The sequence below is a fragment of the Fundulus heteroclitus genome, chromosome 22 (assembly GCF_011125445.2).
Source record: "Fundulus heteroclitus isolate FHET01 chromosome 22, MU-UCD_Fhet_4.1, whole genome shotgun sequence".
Taxonomy (NCBI): Eukaryota; Metazoa; Chordata; class Actinopteri; order Cyprinodontiformes; family Fundulidae; genus Fundulus; species Fundulus heteroclitus.
Genome location: NC_046382.1, coordinates 18400652 through 18417728, shown reverse-complemented (window position 1 = coordinate 18417728; position 17077 = coordinate 18400652). Strand labels below are relative to the sequence as shown.

Below are 17077 nucleotides of genomic sequence, written 5' to 3'. Positions count from 1 at the left end.
TCCAAGCATAGCAGATAATATTGTATGAAAGCCAAACATTTCTGGCGCCGTGAAGCATTTGCGTCAATTAACCATTGGCATTAAAAATAAACATTCTGGTCATCTTAAATAGGTTAATGTGGGCGATCATTTTTCTTATTTCATTAAGATGAGATTGAGGTATTTTTTTTTATCTCTTCTTTTTCTCTGTTACCGTTTTGGATGAAGCAGTCGCTTTTTTTTTTTTTTTTTCCCGGACGGACCCTTCGGATGCAGTGGGTTATGCTCATGCCCAGACACGTAGACGGTGACTTCATGCTCATTTTTCAACGCACGTCCAGCGGCTGTCGTGCCTGGGAGGGAATGGACGGATGCGCCCGTATCGTCGGGAAAAGCGACTCTGCCGCCGTCCAGAGCACCGCTTGCTGATTTATTTCCCCGACATTTCTGCAGACGCTTCGGGAGACGCGCGTTTTGCCAGCATGCTGCGGCGCCGTGCGTGAGCTGCCGAGGACATCTTTCTCTTTCGTCTTGTAGCAGCGGTGCCTTCACTTACTGCCGTGCTGCTGTGAAAAGGGGGAGAAAAGCTGTAATCCGAGGATGACGGAGCCGCGATCGATTACAGGTTATTATATTTGCAGACGTGAGGCATCAGACGGTAAATAATTGCCATCCGTCAGGAATACAGAGATGATGTGCATGTATTATTTGTTTTACAGCAGACTGTTTGGGGGGGGGGGGGGCATCTTGGGTATCTTATAATTGTCCAGAATCAGTCATGCATTGTAATCTGCAGAACATACAGATACGTAGGCCTTTATGAAAGCTATGTCGTTTTGAAATGAATTGTAAGGTAGCCATATAAAGCTATTTAATGCAGGAGCAGTGAGATCTACAGAACAAAAACTAATTGCTGTCTTATTCTCTCTCTCTCTCTTTTTTTTTTTTTTTTAGGGAAATTAAAAGACTCAGACACTGAGATCATCACGTTCTCCTTGCATGTGGAGGGATACTGCTGAACCCGATGACGGTGGAATCCATGTAAGCAGCCGACAATACAATGAACAACACTCTCTCGCCATCGGACCTGGTGGATATGCCGAGACAGCCGAGCTTCAACGGCACCGGGGGCATACAGGCGCCTTCAGGTTGGGCCGTGATCCACACCGCCACCTTGACCTTTTGCTCCCTGCTCCTCGTCTTCATCTTCTTCCTGGGCTCGTACGGCAACCTCGTGGTGTTCCTGTCCTTCTTCGACCCGGCCTTTCGCAAGTTCCGCACCAACTTCGACTTCATGATCCTCAACCTGTCCTTCTGCGACCTGTTCATCTGCTGCGTGACGGCCCCCATGTTCGCGCTGGTGCTCTTCCTGGACGCGGGCGCGGGCGACGGCGTGTCCAAGAGCTTCTGCTTCGCCTTCCACCTGACCAGCTCGGGCTTCATCATCATGTCCCTGGAGACGGTGGCAGTGATCGCCCTGCACAGGCTCCGCATGGTTCTGGGCCAGCAGCCCAACCGCACCGCCTCCTTCCTCTGCACGCTGGCCCTCACCGCCCTCCTGTGGACCTCCAGCTTCACCATGGCCGCTCTCCTCACCATGCGGGCGTACCCGCGCCGAGACGGCCCCTGCTTGCCACACTTTGGACTCGGAAGCGGGCAGGCCAGGGTCGTGCTGTACGTCTACCTGGCGGACTTTGCGTTCTGCGTCTCCGTCGTCTCCGTGTCCTACCTGATGATCGCTAGGACGTTGAAGAAAAACGCACAAGTGAGGAAATGTCCCATCATCAGCGTGGATGCCACGTGCCCGCCCCAGCCTGCGCCTCTGATTGCGGCGGGCTTTGAGAGCATGCAGTGTGCCGTTCAAGGCCCTCCTTTGTACCGCAACCAAACGTACAACAAGCTGCAGAACGTACAGACGCACGCTTATGCAAACAGGATCGGCCAGCCTGTAGTCCCAGGAGCGGCCCAAGGAGCCACCTGCTGTCAGATGGTCTCCTCTGTCAACCTAGCCACAGCCAAAGACTCAAAGGCAGTTGTCACCTGTGTGGTGATTGTCTTCTCCGTCCTGCTTTGCTGCTTGCCGATGGGGGTTTCACTGGCGCAGGACGTTCTGTCACCAAAAAGCAACTTTACCCACTACCAGTTCGAGCTGTGCGGATTTGTGCTCATTTTTCTCAAATCGGGCATCAACCCCTTCGTGTACTCGCGCAACAGCGCAGGCCTGCGCCGCCGCGTGCTCTGCTGTGTTCAGTGGGCGGCACTGGGCATCCTCTGCTGCAAGCAAAAGACTCGACTCCACGCAATGGGCAAGGGCAGCCTGGAAGTCAATCGCAACAAATCCTCCCACCACGAAACCAACTCGGCGTACGTGCTTTCGCCGAAGCCGCCCAGGAGGCTGGTGGACCAGGCGTGCGGGCCCAGTCGCTCCAGGGAGTGTGACAGTAGCCCGAGGGCCACCGGGGCGCGGAAGCCTCGCCTCCCAAGCACGTCTACGCCGATGAACACCCGCATCGAGCCGTACTACAGCATATACAACAGCAGCCCCTCGGCAGGGCCCAGTTCCCCCACCAGCCTGCAGCCTGTCGGCTCCCAGACGTTTGCTTTCGTCAAGTCGTACGTGGCCATGCACTACCACACTCACCAAGACGCCCTGCAAGACTTCGACAGCACCTCAGCACACCAGATTCCCATTCCCTCAGTTTGACCGCTGGAGTGTTTTTGGGGAGTTTCGCTGCGGCTTTAAACCCCACGTGAATCAAAAGACAACATGGCCCGTTTGACGCGTTTAGAAACCAGTAACTTTATTTTTCTTCTGCTGCGGTTTGTGAGAATTCTAAGCTTTGCCCACTGATCCTACGAAGAAGAAGAAAGCACTCTATTAGTTCAGTGTCAGAGTTTTGCTCGAACAGACGCTGCTGTGCACGCATGTGCAGTTATAACCCACAAAGCTAAAGGTTTTAGTTTGAGCACAGCCAAAGACGGCAGCTGATTGGACTGCTGCAACACCAGGCTACCAACACACCCCGCACAAGTCCACACAACTGTCAGTGGCATGTTTTTGCACCTTGTCGGACTCTTTGCTTAAGAAAATGTATTTGTGAACATCATAGACTTTTTAACCCCAATAAATGGTTAGCAATCACTTCAGATCTGTGGTTTGACTTTTTTTCCCCCCCCTTCTGTTTCTTTGTTAAATTTAGCACGTTACATTTATGATTTTGAAAAGATGGAACTTTCCCTCTCAACTTGTATCGGGATTTCTCTATATTTCCACTAACACAAAATAAAGTAATGGCTGCTTATACTGTTACGACATTTTCATCCACTAGACAGTGATGGTAAGCATGTCCTATCTGGTGTACCTGCGAAAATCGGAATAAAATGGTGATTACAATTCACAGAACACCAGCACCCTCTAGTGGCCTGTAACTTAGCATGAGAACTTCATTGGTCCATAAAGAAAATAAACCAGATGTGTGTACTCTGATTTGATACACCAAGTAATCTCTTGCCAACAAATGAACCCTCGTGTCATTTTATTTTTCTGCAGCAAATGTATTTGTTTTTACACCGTCATACAGCAGCGATAAGATTCACCAGTGTGCATTTTTTTTTTATAAAACCACAGAAATCCTTTAATCCAACATACATTTAGTACATTCTTCAAATGTTTTTATTTATTTATTTTCTATGAAACATTATCCTTTTTTTCCACGTCAAACTCTCATGCATCGTTTACACTCACTCTGCAAATTGGCACCGCACTCACTCTTCCTGCTATGGAAGAGGATTAGGGCCACTCAAAAAAAAAAGTCTACTCAATTCTGACTTTTTTCTCAGAATTCTGAGATTAAAGTCAGAATTCTGAATTTGTTCTCAGAATTCTGAGATTAAAGTCAGAATTCTGAATTTGTTCTCAGAATTCTGAGATTAAAGTCAGAATCATGAGAAAAAAAGTCAGAATCATGAGAAAAAAAGTCAGAATCATGAGAAAAAAAGTCAGAATCATGAGAAAAAAAGTCAGAATCCTGAGAAAAAAATTTCAGAATTCTGACTTTTTTTTCCTCAGACTTGTGACTTTAATCTCAGAATTCTGACTTTAATCTCAGAATTCTGACTTTAATCTCAGAATTCTGACTTTTTTTTCCTCAGATTTGTGACTTTAATCTCAGAATTCTGACTTTAATCTCAGAATTCTGACTTTTTTTTCCTCAGACTTGTGACTTTAATCTCAGAATTCTAAAAAAAAAAAAAAAAGTCAGAATAAATTTTTTTTTTTGAGTGGCCCTAATCCTCTTTCGTATCCTGCTGCAAAAATGAAACTCGCATTTTATTTTTTTAAGTCTACAAGCGTAAACAGCTACTGCGAAGTAGCTATTCATTTTAAAATCTCTCAAACACACAAATGCAGACAGCAGAGAAAATAAAACCACAGTGAACTGAGCTGATTCCCCTGAATGATAAAAAAAAAAAAGAAGAAAAAAAAATCCCCTGACTCATCATGTCTTGTTTGCAATTAACCAACTTGAAGAAAAGCATAGATATGAAGTTCAGGAATTATATCCAACGTCCTTTGGGCGAGGCGCGAGCCCCTTTTCACACATTAACATTCAGCTGAAGTCACGTCGCGCGTTGCACGCGGCGCCTGGACTGGGCCGGCGCTCCGTGGAGTCCAGCCAAACGATCAGGTTGGCTTTTAGCACAACAATGAAAGTCTCTTCTTTCGCCAGATGCACGGCTGTTCAACAACTGTCCTCTCATCCTCCATGCATCACTTCTGCCGCAGGATCGTCTCAGCTTAGCTGGGGATTGACAGGAGTCCCTGTTCATCAGCCGTGTCGAGAATCCTGCATATAACCGGAGACTCAACCTAAGCAAAAGATTAACGAAACAAGCAGATGTCAGTCTCAGGGGAGATTTAACTAGACAAAACCACCTTTCTTATATAGTGTGTTGTTTACTATTTGGTAATGGTCACTAATCCAGCAAATACAATATATAACCCCCATTCACTGTGCTGAAGGAAAATGGCTTAAAATTAACAAATCGGCTGCAGTGCCAAAACCCACCACTTTTGTTTTGTTTATAGTTTCATACAAAATAGCTAACTTCGCTATTACTTGTGGCTAACTTATCATTTTGTTTTTTTCATATCAACACAAATGTGATTGTGTTTATCTGCACACAGGTTTTCATTATGATTAATGTGAGGAGGTGAAAATCAAAAGATTTCTATTAAGATATCTATAATAATGAAAAAAAAAAAGTACAACAGCTCTGATGGATTTTCCCTTAAATTACTGCCTGCCTGTATGTTTGGGATATTATGCTCTCTAAGGTAAACACACGTAGGCCGCTGATTCAGTAACGCTAGCTGTACGAAACGTACTAACCGACAACATAAGATGAAGAGGAAAATTTAACATTTCAACTCCATGTTAGTTTGCCTGGTTTTGAATCAGTGAAACCTTGTTTTACAGCAACAGTTCTCTCAAACGTGGCCTGGTGTCGCCTCTGCCCCTAAAATAAATGATTAATAACTACTTAAGGCAGGAAGGCTAGAAGACTATCTGAAAAATGTTCTTCTTAAACAGGAATTTTAATTGGCTAAAATTATGTTACAAAAACAGGAATTAGCCCTATGTTGTTGTGGCCACATTTCCTTATTTAAAAAGGCGCTGCAGAGGAACAACAAGGCAATGGTTCCCAAAAATTTAGGCTTCTCACTAAAACTATAACGGTGGAAGAAACTTATGATCTTGACTCTCCTCTGATAGTAAAACTAAGGTAAAACTTTATTTCTACAGCTTCTTTCGAAGACATAAAACCCACAAAGTGCTTCACAAAGAACAAATCACTTAAAACAGCAAACACATCAAGGTGTGTCTGAATAAAAATGTCTGTAGTTGTTTCTAAAAAAAAAAAAAAAAAAAAAAAAAAAAAAGAGTCTGGAGTGTAGGGACAGCGTTCCAACGCTTGGGAGCCACTGCCTGAAAAGCTCCACCTCCACGGGTTTTGAAACGGGTTCATGGTACCACCAACAGCATTTGACTGGGAGATCTCAAGAGTCCTAGATTGAGCCAGAGGCTCCAAAAGGTCCAGAGGTGACATGAAGTTTAAAACCAAGATTTAAAATGTATATCTCAAGTTCCCAAGGAGTCAATGCAGGGAGGCCAGCACAGGAGTTGTGAGTCCTTCTGCCCTATCCAGGAAGCATCTAGCTTGACTGCACCACCTCTATAAGAGACCAAACAAGTCTCTTATAGAAGGGGCAGTAAGACATGCAGCCACCCATGTCCTTTGTATAAGTAACGATGGCAACAAGCAATCTTACCCCAAGCACATATTGACAAGTCTGAGGTTCCAACATGTAGACGGTGACGGCATGTGGAGACTCAGATTCTTTACACCTGACAGAGAGAAAATCACAAGTTAATGCAAACATTAACACATTAAGTGAGTCGTGTTGATGCTTTATGGCGTTATTATTCTTTCACGCTAGAGATTCTTGACTTACTTGAGCTTCACGATGACCTGTCTGGGCTTTCCTGTCAGATCACATAAATCCCCGTGTCCATAAAAGTGGGAAACTACCCTAAAATGGTGCAAAGACAAGTGGAAAAAAAAAAAAAACGGAGAAAAGTTAACATTAAATCCAAAGAAACTTGGATTCTGGGTCATTTAGAGCTAATCTAAAGGCCTACTTGACTTTCTGTGCTCCGTCGTGTTTGAGCTGGTAGGATCGGGCGACGTTCTTCTTCGCCCACTCAATGTGCTCCTCCGCATTCCAGTTCCCCACCACGACAATGTTCTTGCCTTGCTCTTTGTCCTGGGACACAGAGAGGCATTTCAAAACTCAGAACAAACGCGACCAAAGAACTACTAATCACAATACAGCCGACCAAGAAAAATTACTTCTTATGAAGAGAATATTTAAGTGTCTTGGAGAAAAAAAACCCTGACTGATGAAGCCTTTCAACTACAAATGTTCTGATCTTCTGGAGTTCTTAATTAGGCAAAACTGATTTCTGGTTTTGTTTGAGGGTCGACCAACTGGTTTGGGAAATAGTGTTTTTTTTCTTTGAAGGATTATAAAACATACAGAAAAATCAGTTTTGAGTTAACATAAATTGAGGGGAATCAAAAGATTATCCCCATTATCTATGAAATGTTTTATTGCTTTTAATGTACAAAACATTTTTTATTTTTTTTACTATTTCACCTGCTGATCCACCGATCAGAGCCAACTACCCGACTTTGATCTCCGAGTGTTTGACTGGTCCTTCCCTAGTCTAGATTTAGTGGAAGGAGACGCACCATCAGAATCTTAAAGCGGATTAACGGTATCCAGTTTTGTAAAGCTTTGACCTGCCAGTACAGATTTTATTCTACTCTAATGTCTTAACAACTGTAACACAAGAAGATATGAGAAAAAAAACAAAAAAACATTTATCGCCAGCATTCTGGGTCATATAAGGATCAGAGACCATGTATGTATGAGAGAGCAATTTGGAAAAAAAAAAAAAAGGAGAGTACTACTATTTTAAAATAAAACCATAAAGATTAATGCTTTTTTTGGGCATCTTATTATGATAAAGACTGCGTTTCACTCACCTATTACTACTAATAAGAGTTAGCATGACTCGCATTACAAAAAAAGAAATCTGCATATTTATTCCCAGCTCCATGACAGGCAGCAGTAATACCTCAAAAGGATGAAAGAGGGTAACATCGCCTTCCTGTTATCTACTTAAACTCTTGCTTTCTCCAAGCACTAATGATCTACAAACATATCTCAAACGTTTAATGCAATAAGCTATTTAAAATCAAACGATCGTGTTTCCTCTGACTCCATTTTAAACACCTCACTGATGCTGAAAATAGCTCAGATTGAGACGATTATTTTTTTTCTCAAGTAGTCTTACCTCATGGTACTGATGGACGTGCTTTCCGTAACAGAATTCATATTTCCACCAGCCCACGCCCTGAAACACACACACACCGAACATGAATAAGGACCCCGGACTAGTTTGAGAAATGATCTTCATGTGTTAGATGCAAACAGGCCTCACCCCCTGCAGACAATACGAGCCGCTGAGGAACTCCTTGATCAGCTGGTCGTCTGTCAAACGGGAGATGTGTGTCGTGCCCACTGTGACCTGAATCTGCCCTCCTACGCTCATGGGTTTGTGAGTGGAGCTGAAAGCTTCCTCTCTGACTGGGGACACCTCCTCCTGCGACAACAAGGGCAAAAACGTGATTCGGTTCTGTAAATAAGGAGCGTTTCTTTCCCATTCTTTGACCCACTCACCTCTCTGGCGTCGGTGTTGGTGCTAAAAGGAGGCCTAAGCAGCTCTTCTTGCTCTTTGTCCAGCTGCGAGAGCCGCTGAGGTTGAAGCGGCGAGCCCTCCAGAGCTTGGCAGAAGATGGCGTTCACTGGGGAGGCCTTGAACCTGGAGACATGGACGGAGTTGGGAAACGCCGACCTCGATCCAGAGGAACGCCGCAGCCATACAGCGAGCGTTTCTAAAATAGTCGCTTTCTTTGAAAAGCCCTACCTGTATTTTGGGTGCGCGCACAGCAGAGGCGTCAGCACCACCACCTCGTACTCGCAGGTGGTGACCTCGGCGATGGACAGGATCTCGTGCTTGGCTTCCGGGTGGCAGACGTATAACACGGAGGTGGAGCGCGGCAGGTTCTGCTTCAGCGTGCACGGAGTCCCGTTTCCCATTTCCACGGCGTAGTACGGGGTCAGCTGACCTTCGATGTTTTTAGTCGGCACCTGAACACCGGGCGGGGGAAATGAAATGGAAGAAACAAACGTGAGAAAGAACCTGCCTGGCAACTTTGTGTGGCTAAGTATCAGCGAGGTACTTACTTCTTTTAGTGGAGCCGCTTTGGCATTTTCTCTCTCTTCAGCTTGATCTAACATAAGAAAAAAGGTCAGTCACAACTCATAGGTAGGTCATAAATAAATCTTAGCTCATTACTTTAACGAGCAATAACAGGATATCAGACACAATTTTTTTTTTGGGGGGGGGAGTTACCTGTATCAGCTGATTGACTCCTCTGAGCCATATCGCCAAGGTAATACTCCTGGACATTGATCTTCTGTGGAAGGACGGATGATAACCTTTAGGGCACATCTGCTAGCTTCTCATTTATGTCGTCTGATCGTTAATCTCTTGACCACTGAGCTATATTATACACTGGAGTGCTAATATCCCGCTGTTAGAACGAGTCACTTTGAAGCCACCAGCCGCCATATTGGTACTCCCTATTTCCCCCCAGTAACTAAGGAATATGTGCGCTACAGCATCGAATAACGAGGATTTTCTCATGTTCGGGGGGGGGGGGGCTTAAAACTTTTAAAGTGTCAAATGCCATATACTTTTATGTTATGCTCTAAAACTATCAAGTACTGAGAAAGTCATGTGCTGAAATATTTAGCATTTTATTTATTTAAGTATATATATATATATATATATATATATATATATATATATATATATATATATATATATATATATATATATATATATATAAATAACAATATACAAATACATAATTTACATATATGTATATTTAATATGAATAACATGTAAAATATTTCAGCACATCATTTCCTAGTAGTTGATAGTGTTAGTACATCCACTGACTGTAGAATTACCTGTGAAACGTTTTCACTCAGCCAGAAAACTGCTTGTTGTTGCAACCAAATCCTATGGGATTCTGTGAGAGTAGGGAGTAGCAAGATGGCGGCCAGTGACTTCAGTTTTTCGGCAAAATCAGCACTCCATTGTATAATAAAGCTCAGTGCTTTTGACCCACTGACCTGCCCCGTCTCCTTCTCCTCGTGATACTGCCTGACGTGCTTCCCATGGCACACCTCGTATGTCCAGTAAGACTCGATCTGCAAAGTTTTACATGAGCCTTTCATTCCTTCAACACTCCTCCCAGCAAAAAAAACCAAAAAATGCTTTTCTGTCATGGTCTGCTAACGTTGCGTGAACTTTAACTGAACACAGTTTCACGTCTCACCCTGTAGGAGCAGCTGCTTCGTTTGAACAGCGGATCCAGAAGTTCGCCTGGACTGGGACCGCCGTACCCCTTATTTTCATCCTGCGTCACGAAGGATTAAATTAGACTTTCAACACGGCAGCAATTTAATGAGTAAGACAAACGATCATCGAACAGGTTTCCATCTTATATTGGCACAACATGATTGCTGCTACATGGAGCTTTTCTGATTTAGTTTGATGCGATTTTAGCTGCAGATTCAGTGTCGGACTTGTAACTTTGCCAATTCATTCATGCCCGACAAAAATGAGCGTTGTGTATAAATGATGTGAATTGGAAATTTACTTAACAAGAAACCTTTCACCATCACTGATCAAAGCAGTTGACAAAAAGTTTGAACTACTTCAATAAAAGATGTCACACGCCTTCAAGTGTGAAAGCGAAAAAGAGCCAGTATGGAGAATGAAAAAGCAGAGTGGTGATTCTTATCTTTTCTTAAATGACATAAAAGTCACTGCATTTATGTCGGTTTAAATCAGGAACCGCCTTTCAGTCGGATTGGGAACTCTTTGGAATAATCAAACAATAGAAATGCATCTGTTCACTAATGTGCACAAACTTTAAACAGTTTGATAAACAGAGTTTCATGCGAGGAAAAAATAAATTCCACAATATTGATTTTATATATTTTGTTTTATTGACATGAACAATTAACCTTTACAGCATTTGTTTGAATTAATTAAGCGTAGATCTTAGCTTGAATCGGTAAAGCTCATTTATTTTTTTGTTTTAACTCTCTTATAAAGATTTCAGAATCTTTACTTCTGTCACACGTTTCTGTACTTTTCATAGTTGTTCGTTTTCTTTTCCTTCTGCTTGTTTCTGTATGCAAACAGCTCTGCAAATCAAGACGTCTTTTTTCACTGATTGGTTCAAATCTCCTCCATTAGAGCGAACAGCTCAGAGAACTTACAGGAGGAAACAGGATACAGGTTTACATACCGTATCCAGCTTTGCTCCGAGTCATCACTCTTTGTCATTGCTTAGTGTCCATGTGTTCAAGGAAGACACACAAGGTGAAACTGGTCCTGTTTTATTCGTGGTCAGACTGTTTTGGAGAATTTCATGGAAAAACCAAAGGCTTATAAAGGTTGCTTTAACATCTGCAAAACTTCCAAGACTCCCTTAACAGGCGACTAAACGCTGTATGTCACAAGGCAGGCCAATAATGCATCAATTGATAATGAAGGAAACCTTTCTCGCTGCATTTAAATATAAAACAGTAAAAGGGTTCACCGCCCAGCGCTGCTCACCTCTTCGCCAGCGGTCAGTGAAGGCAGCAAACATTTGTACTTCTCCTTTTCCGTCGTAGTCATGATGACAAAGTCGTCCTCGCTGTAAAGTGCGCCTGAATCTGGCTGTAAAGCGGGGTAAAAAAAAAAAAAAGAAAAAAAAAAAGCGTCATATAACGTTGAGTACACAAAGAGATCCATAACTTTGTGGTTCAGGTTTACCACCCGGCTAAACTTGTGACGTCCATGAACTATCCGGATTTCGCAGTTCTCAAACAAAGTGTCATAAAGCAGAAGCTCCTACCAGTCTGAATTCAGCCCCCGGCCAGGTGATTTTAAAAGGAATCTCATCTGTAAACGTGGGATACCCCCCTCTGTTTGCAGAGACTCCGCTGCAGACCCCCAGCAGTCCTCCGAGGAGGAGCCACAGCAGCCCGGCCATCACCTCTCCAGCCCGGCTGCTTTTTTCCCGCAGCCCCCTCCGCATGTTCGCCGAAAGCCTCTTCGCTCCCCCGGTAACCCCTGCAGCATAAACCACTCAAAAGACACTCCGGTTCGGCATACGCAAGGATAGGCAAATGTGAGGCGGATGTCAACACTACCCCACATACAGGAAGTGACGTGAAAGCTGCCACGTCTGTTTCCGCCTTTGCGTTTTGCAAAGTGACAACATTGCCCCCTGGTGGCAACGCGCGGTACTGCATAATGGCTCAGGAGCGTGGACGCTCTTAGAGAGTTCAAGTGCACTCAAGGGAAATATATTCTACAAATTAGAGAGCAGCCGTGGTACATTAATGGATATATTTAACCCACCCCACTAACACAAAGACAAGCCAACAAAAATGATAAACAAATTAAATATTAGTTAAAAATAATGTAATTCTGTGAATATGTTTCAGAAGAGAGCAAACAGCAAACTTTTCTGGATTAAATAGATACCAAACTATAATATCAATTTAATCAGTGTCTTTCTGTTGTCTTATTGTACATATGATGCACAATATGGTTCACATAATAATTTCAACATTTATGTATACAAATGAAAGCATTTCATGGCATCATATTTAAACAAACGTGTTAAGAATGTCACTTCCTAAATGTCAAGCATAAAAGACACAACACTTTTCAAGTTTACTTTTAACCGCTGTAAAGTCCTTAATTCATCTCAGCCTTCCTAGAGGAAAGATTTTGAAATGCCTGTTCTGAGCTGAAGACTGGGAGTAAATTATGGGAAGATGCCTCGCTTCTTAATGGGAAGGCAGTTTGTTTAGGAATTGAAAATCTGTTGATCAAGTTAAACTGTTGCTGAACAGCATCTTGGCAAAGAATACTTTAACCTCTTCCTCTACTTTCCTCCAACTCAGTTATGAACCTATTAAAAACGAAATATGCGTGTTTCTCGGCGCAAGCGTGTGAGTAGATGCTGTGTTTAGATGGGCTGAAAACGTGCAGTGCAAAATCTGAAAGCAGCTCCTTTTTTTTTTTTTTGACCAGCTGGTGGAGCTGTTGATGCAAGTATGGGCAGCTGGTGAGTCAGGAGAGAAAGAAGGAAGATTACAGCAAAGATTTTAAAACAAAGAAGGAGAGGACCAAAAAGAGAGCCGGACACAAAGGGAAGGGTACATTCAAGAGAACATTTAACAAGATCATCTATTCTCTGCAAAAATTCAGCACTGCATAACAATATATTCACACATGTTTTAACAGACAGATAGATAGATAGATAGATAGATAGATAGATAGATAGATAGATAGATAGATAGATAGATAGATAGATAGATAGATAGATAGATAGATAGATAGATAGATAGATAGATAGATAGATAGATAGATAGATAGATAGATAGATAGATAGATAGTTTTCTGCAATTTGAACCCACCAATTTGAAAGGAGCATTCTCATTTATTTCACTAATATCCACAGGGTTTACTTGATTTGCATACCTTCTATACGCCTTCACCTTATGCATAATTGATACAACTGTCATCTCCCCAACCATAATAACATCATTCCAAAGGGAGCAGTGAGAAATGGATCCTGGCATTTGAACGACTCGAGCAAATATTAAGATATCTCCAAGGCTGTCACCTAAAAATATACATATAATAGTCAGACGTCGAATCAATGCTGTTTGCTTTTTGGCATGATTTTCCTAATGACATGCGGTATCGATCAGAGAGAAGCATCTCTACCTGTTGCACCGATTTCCCTTGTCAAAAATGATTTATTTCAGCATTTTTCTGACTGAAACTTTATGCAGCTGCTTTTTTTTTGGAATGTATTATGGTTGAGCCATTGAGTAATACTGAACAAAATGTATCTGTATAATGTCAAGTATTTCTCCATTTTTTTTCTTTCCCCCTCAGGTTTGTGCAGCAATTACAATACCATGTAAACCTCAAAAGAGGTTAAGCATTTTGACAGACACTCCACAACCCTGCAGATATTTATCAGTTTAAGTAATATAGAATCACTCTTTTGATATTCTCCTTAAATCTTGCTTAAGTGAAGTTGGTTTAGATTCTCAGTCAGATAATATTCAGTACTTAAAATGTGGACAACTAGACTCTTCTTTTGTTAAGCTAAAGAAAAACAAGCCTTAAAGCTAACTAAACAGGAACTGAATCTAACAGATACCAGAATACATTACAACATAAATACTGAACAGGGCACACTTTTCAGTTTTTTTTTGGTTTGTTTGTAAAAAGTGTTGATAGCCTTTCTTTACGATGATCCATCACATGAAATATCAATAAATCCTAAGAAAGGCTGTAGCCGTAACTCACAGCATGCAAACTCCTCAAGGTACTATAAATACCTTACACATATTTAAAAAAAAAATAGTTCACATGTTTTATTTTAGTTTTTATGTTATAGCACCTTCCATTATTGTAGCTTCATTAAAGCACAACTGGTGTGAGAGCCAAACCAGCTTTACTAAAGCCTCCTCTGAATGACCTAAACTATTGACAGATTGGCCTTAACACCCTTTTGGTGAACCACTGACATATGAATGGATGATTCTTGCAGAACCATCTAAGCCTGGTACTCCTAACACACGATTACAACCAACACAGCCTTTTGGCTGAGACATGCAACGCCTTTAAGAATTTAGGATTTTTCCTCATGTCTGGCCATTCCCATGTTTCCCTGTTAGATTCTATTCTCCCTATGCCTTGCCAGTTCACTGCCCCCTCTTTTCCTCCCATTTAATTGCAACTCATTTCATCAATGTTATAAGTTAAGCCAGTTCTGTCACCGTCAATGTTAGGTCCTCTGTCTTTATCCAGCAAAAATTCCTGGTTCCTGTATCCCTGCATCTTTTAAGCCTTGTTTGATTTATTAAATCGTCTTCATTTATCAACATCAGACTTTCGAGCTCTTGTCTGTGCTTCGGTTCAATTCCAAAAATCTAATTTAATCTAATTATAAATGCTGCTGTTCTGTGAAGACCTCAGAGGTTTGTTAGAGACCGGTAATATACAACCAGCATCACAAAGACAAAGGAACACAGCAGAGAGGCCTCAGATAAAGTTGTTAAGTTTAAAGCGGCTGTAGGTTGTAAAACGATATTTAAGCTTTAAACAATGGAAAGAGAAGGAGAACTTATACAGACCTATCAGGATCTGGCTATCTACCCAAAGTGACAGCCAAGAACGGAGAACATTTACCAGAGATTCTGTCAAGCGGCCCATGGTAGCTCTGGAGCAGCTCCAAAGATTTACAGCTCAGGTGGGACAATTTGTCAACAGGATAATCATTGCTCATGCACTCCTCAAATCTTTTCTTATAGAACAATTGCAATAAGGACATCGATGTTAAAGGAAAGCCATAAGAAGTCCTGTTTCCAGTTCACCTCAAGCCATGAAAGAGACACATCAAATATGGAGGAGAAGGTCCTTGAACCCTTTGACCTACATGCAAAGGAGCATTCTGCACCAACTTCACAGTGAGACATGGTAGAGGCGGTATTATGTTAAGATTTTATTTTGGTTTTTTTTATCATCAGGGGAAGCGGGTCAAAGTTGGGAAGATGTATAGAGGCAAATGTACAACAAACCTACAAAGGAGTTTGGACTGGGATGAGGATTCACCTTCCAGCAGGGTGAAACTAACCATGCAGTCAGAGCCACAGTGGATTCATTTAGATCAAGGCCTATTCATGTGCTGGAATGGCCCGATCAAAGTCTAGACTTAAATCCAAATCAAATTTTGATTAACTGAGGCCTGGCCTCACTTGATTAACTAGTGGCCTGGCTGGAACATTTCATAGTTTTTTACATCTCTGCTAGTGTCCTGTGCAAGGAGATTGCAAGTAAAACATTGTTGTGTTAACAGACACAGTAAAGCAATCCTATTTTTTTTTAATGAATCGATGTTGTGTGCGCAAGGCATAAGCTTGAGCTATTTTGCATAAAACAAGAATGGTCAACAATTTCAGTCCGTAGGTCAGCAAAGCCAGTAAAGAAATAATCCATAAGACTTGCAGGTGAAAGTTTGAGGTGTTTTAACTATATGCCAAATTTTAGATACATATATTGTAGTTATTCCACCTCACAATCATGCTCTGCTTCGTGTCGCTCCGTCAAACAGAAATAATAAAGGTTCAGTGGACATGAATACTTTTGCAAGGCAGAGTATGCTTGTGGATCTGCTGTCCCCATCGCTGCAATGTAATGAGACGTTGTATTGGTTTTTGTCTGACTGAGGTTTTGCACTTATAAATAATCTATTGGTGAGTTCCACAAAAAGTAATCGCGGTTATCACATGATGGTATGTTAGCAGGTACAACAGGCTTTACCATGTATACCAAGTTGGGGTGTTTTTGATGTAATACACATTCACAACCTTCTCTTCCACAAACTGAAGACCTTCCAGTCAAAGAAGCCGTTCCCGCATGGCCACTCTCAAAAGGAGCCATTGAAAGGTTCGGCACACACATTTCGCTTTGTCTGAGGCTTAAAGCTGTTTTAGCAAGCTTTAAAATGACGAGCTTGAAAAAAAAAATCTGTAAAACCCCAGAAGTGTCCTTTTGTTCAACGCTCACCAACAGAAAGTGGGTTAACAACTTGAAAATGCATCCTAAGCAGTGTGTGTAATCTGAAAGAGCTTGGAGAGACTCAGGAGACTTTGAGAGTGAAAGTCATTTAGCGTCTCTTCACAGCGTGATCGTGAATAGCAAAAACAGAGCGAGATGAAGAGTGTTGACAATGGAAACTGAGAATGTTTGTTTAACATCTGCAGATCTGCAAATAGATCATGCACAAGTAACTGAAAGACATAACGATTTTATGAATTATATTTAGATTAATCAAATTAATGATTAACTTTAACGGTCACCAAACATCCACATTTGTATTTATATTGAAAATATCTCTTTTCCTGTCTCTATTAAGCTTTGTATCATGTCGAAGTAAAAAAAAAAAGGAAAAAAATGTTGCTGCATGATTCATATTTGACTGTGCTGCTGGGTAATTGATGCAAAGAATCCCCACGTAATGAGCCATCATTTGAATGCAGTCACAAGATTTCATTGGCACAAATCTTTAGCGACAGATGTGTTTTTCTGACTGAAATGTGGGAATTATATCTTTTTTATTCTATGTATAAATTCATTGCCTGTCACATAGCCAAGGTGCAAAGCATCACACGACTGAGACAAAGCAAAATGCTTCTCCTTTAGCACAAACAGACCCAAGATTCGGTCTTTGTGCTTTGATATCGTCGCTAAAGATAAGAGGGCAGAAAGCAAGCTGTCCCAGCTGACTCCCTCTGTCCGTCCAT

At 41.9% G+C, this 17077-nt stretch overlaps 2 protein-coding genes across 2 annotated transcripts; one reads left to right on the top strand and one right to left on the bottom strand.

The window, feature by feature from the left end:
* The first annotated feature begins 200 nt into the window (after positions 1-200).
* Positions 201-3126, top strand: gpr75 (G protein-coupled receptor 75). Its single transcript, XM_012859245.3, has 2 exons — positions 201-604; positions 934-3126. Exon 2 carries the CDS (start codon positions 1040-1042, stop codon positions 2681-2683), a length of 1644 nt encoding a protein of 547 aa, XP_012714699.1. The 5' UTR covers positions 201-604; positions 934-1039; the 3' UTR covers positions 2684-3126.
* Positions 3127-4236: 1110 nt separating this feature from the next.
* Positions 4237-11921, bottom strand: erlec1 (endoplasmic reticulum lectin 1). The gene is made up of 14 exons (XM_036126593.1): positions 11596-11921; positions 11313-11417; positions 10021-10101; positions 9815-9892; positions 9027-9090; positions 8858-8904; positions 8538-8761; positions 8291-8432; positions 8052-8213; positions 7905-7964; positions 6684-6808; positions 6497-6574; positions 6314-6389; positions 4237-4849 (listed from the first exon to the last, which is right to left on the bottom strand). The coding sequence occupies exons 1-14, from the start codon at positions 11776-11778 to the stop codon at positions 4778-4780; spliced, it is 1497 nt and encodes a 498-aa protein (XP_035982486.1). The 5' UTR covers positions 11779-11921; the 3' UTR covers positions 4237-4777.
* Positions 11922-17077: the final 5156 nt, after the last annotated feature.

Bases quoted from the DNA above. Each gene is read 5' to 3' on its own strand.
- gpr75 (XM_012859245.3), top strand. From the start codon at position 1,040: ATGAACAACACTCTCTCGCCATCGGACCTGGTGGATATGCCGAGACAG.
- erlec1 (XM_036126593.1), bottom strand. From the start codon at position 11,778: ATGCGGAGGGGGCTGCGGGAAAAAAGCAGCCGGGCTGGAGAGGTGATG. The intron at 9,893-10,020 runs GTGAGACGTGAA...AAAACTTTGCAG, and splicing joins GAAGCAGCTGCTCCTACAGG to ATCGAGTCTTACTGGACATA. The intron at 8,214-8,290 runs GTGAGTGGGTCA...TTGTTGTCGCAG, and splicing joins CCAACACCGACGCCAGAGAG to GAGGAGGTGTCCCCAGTCAG.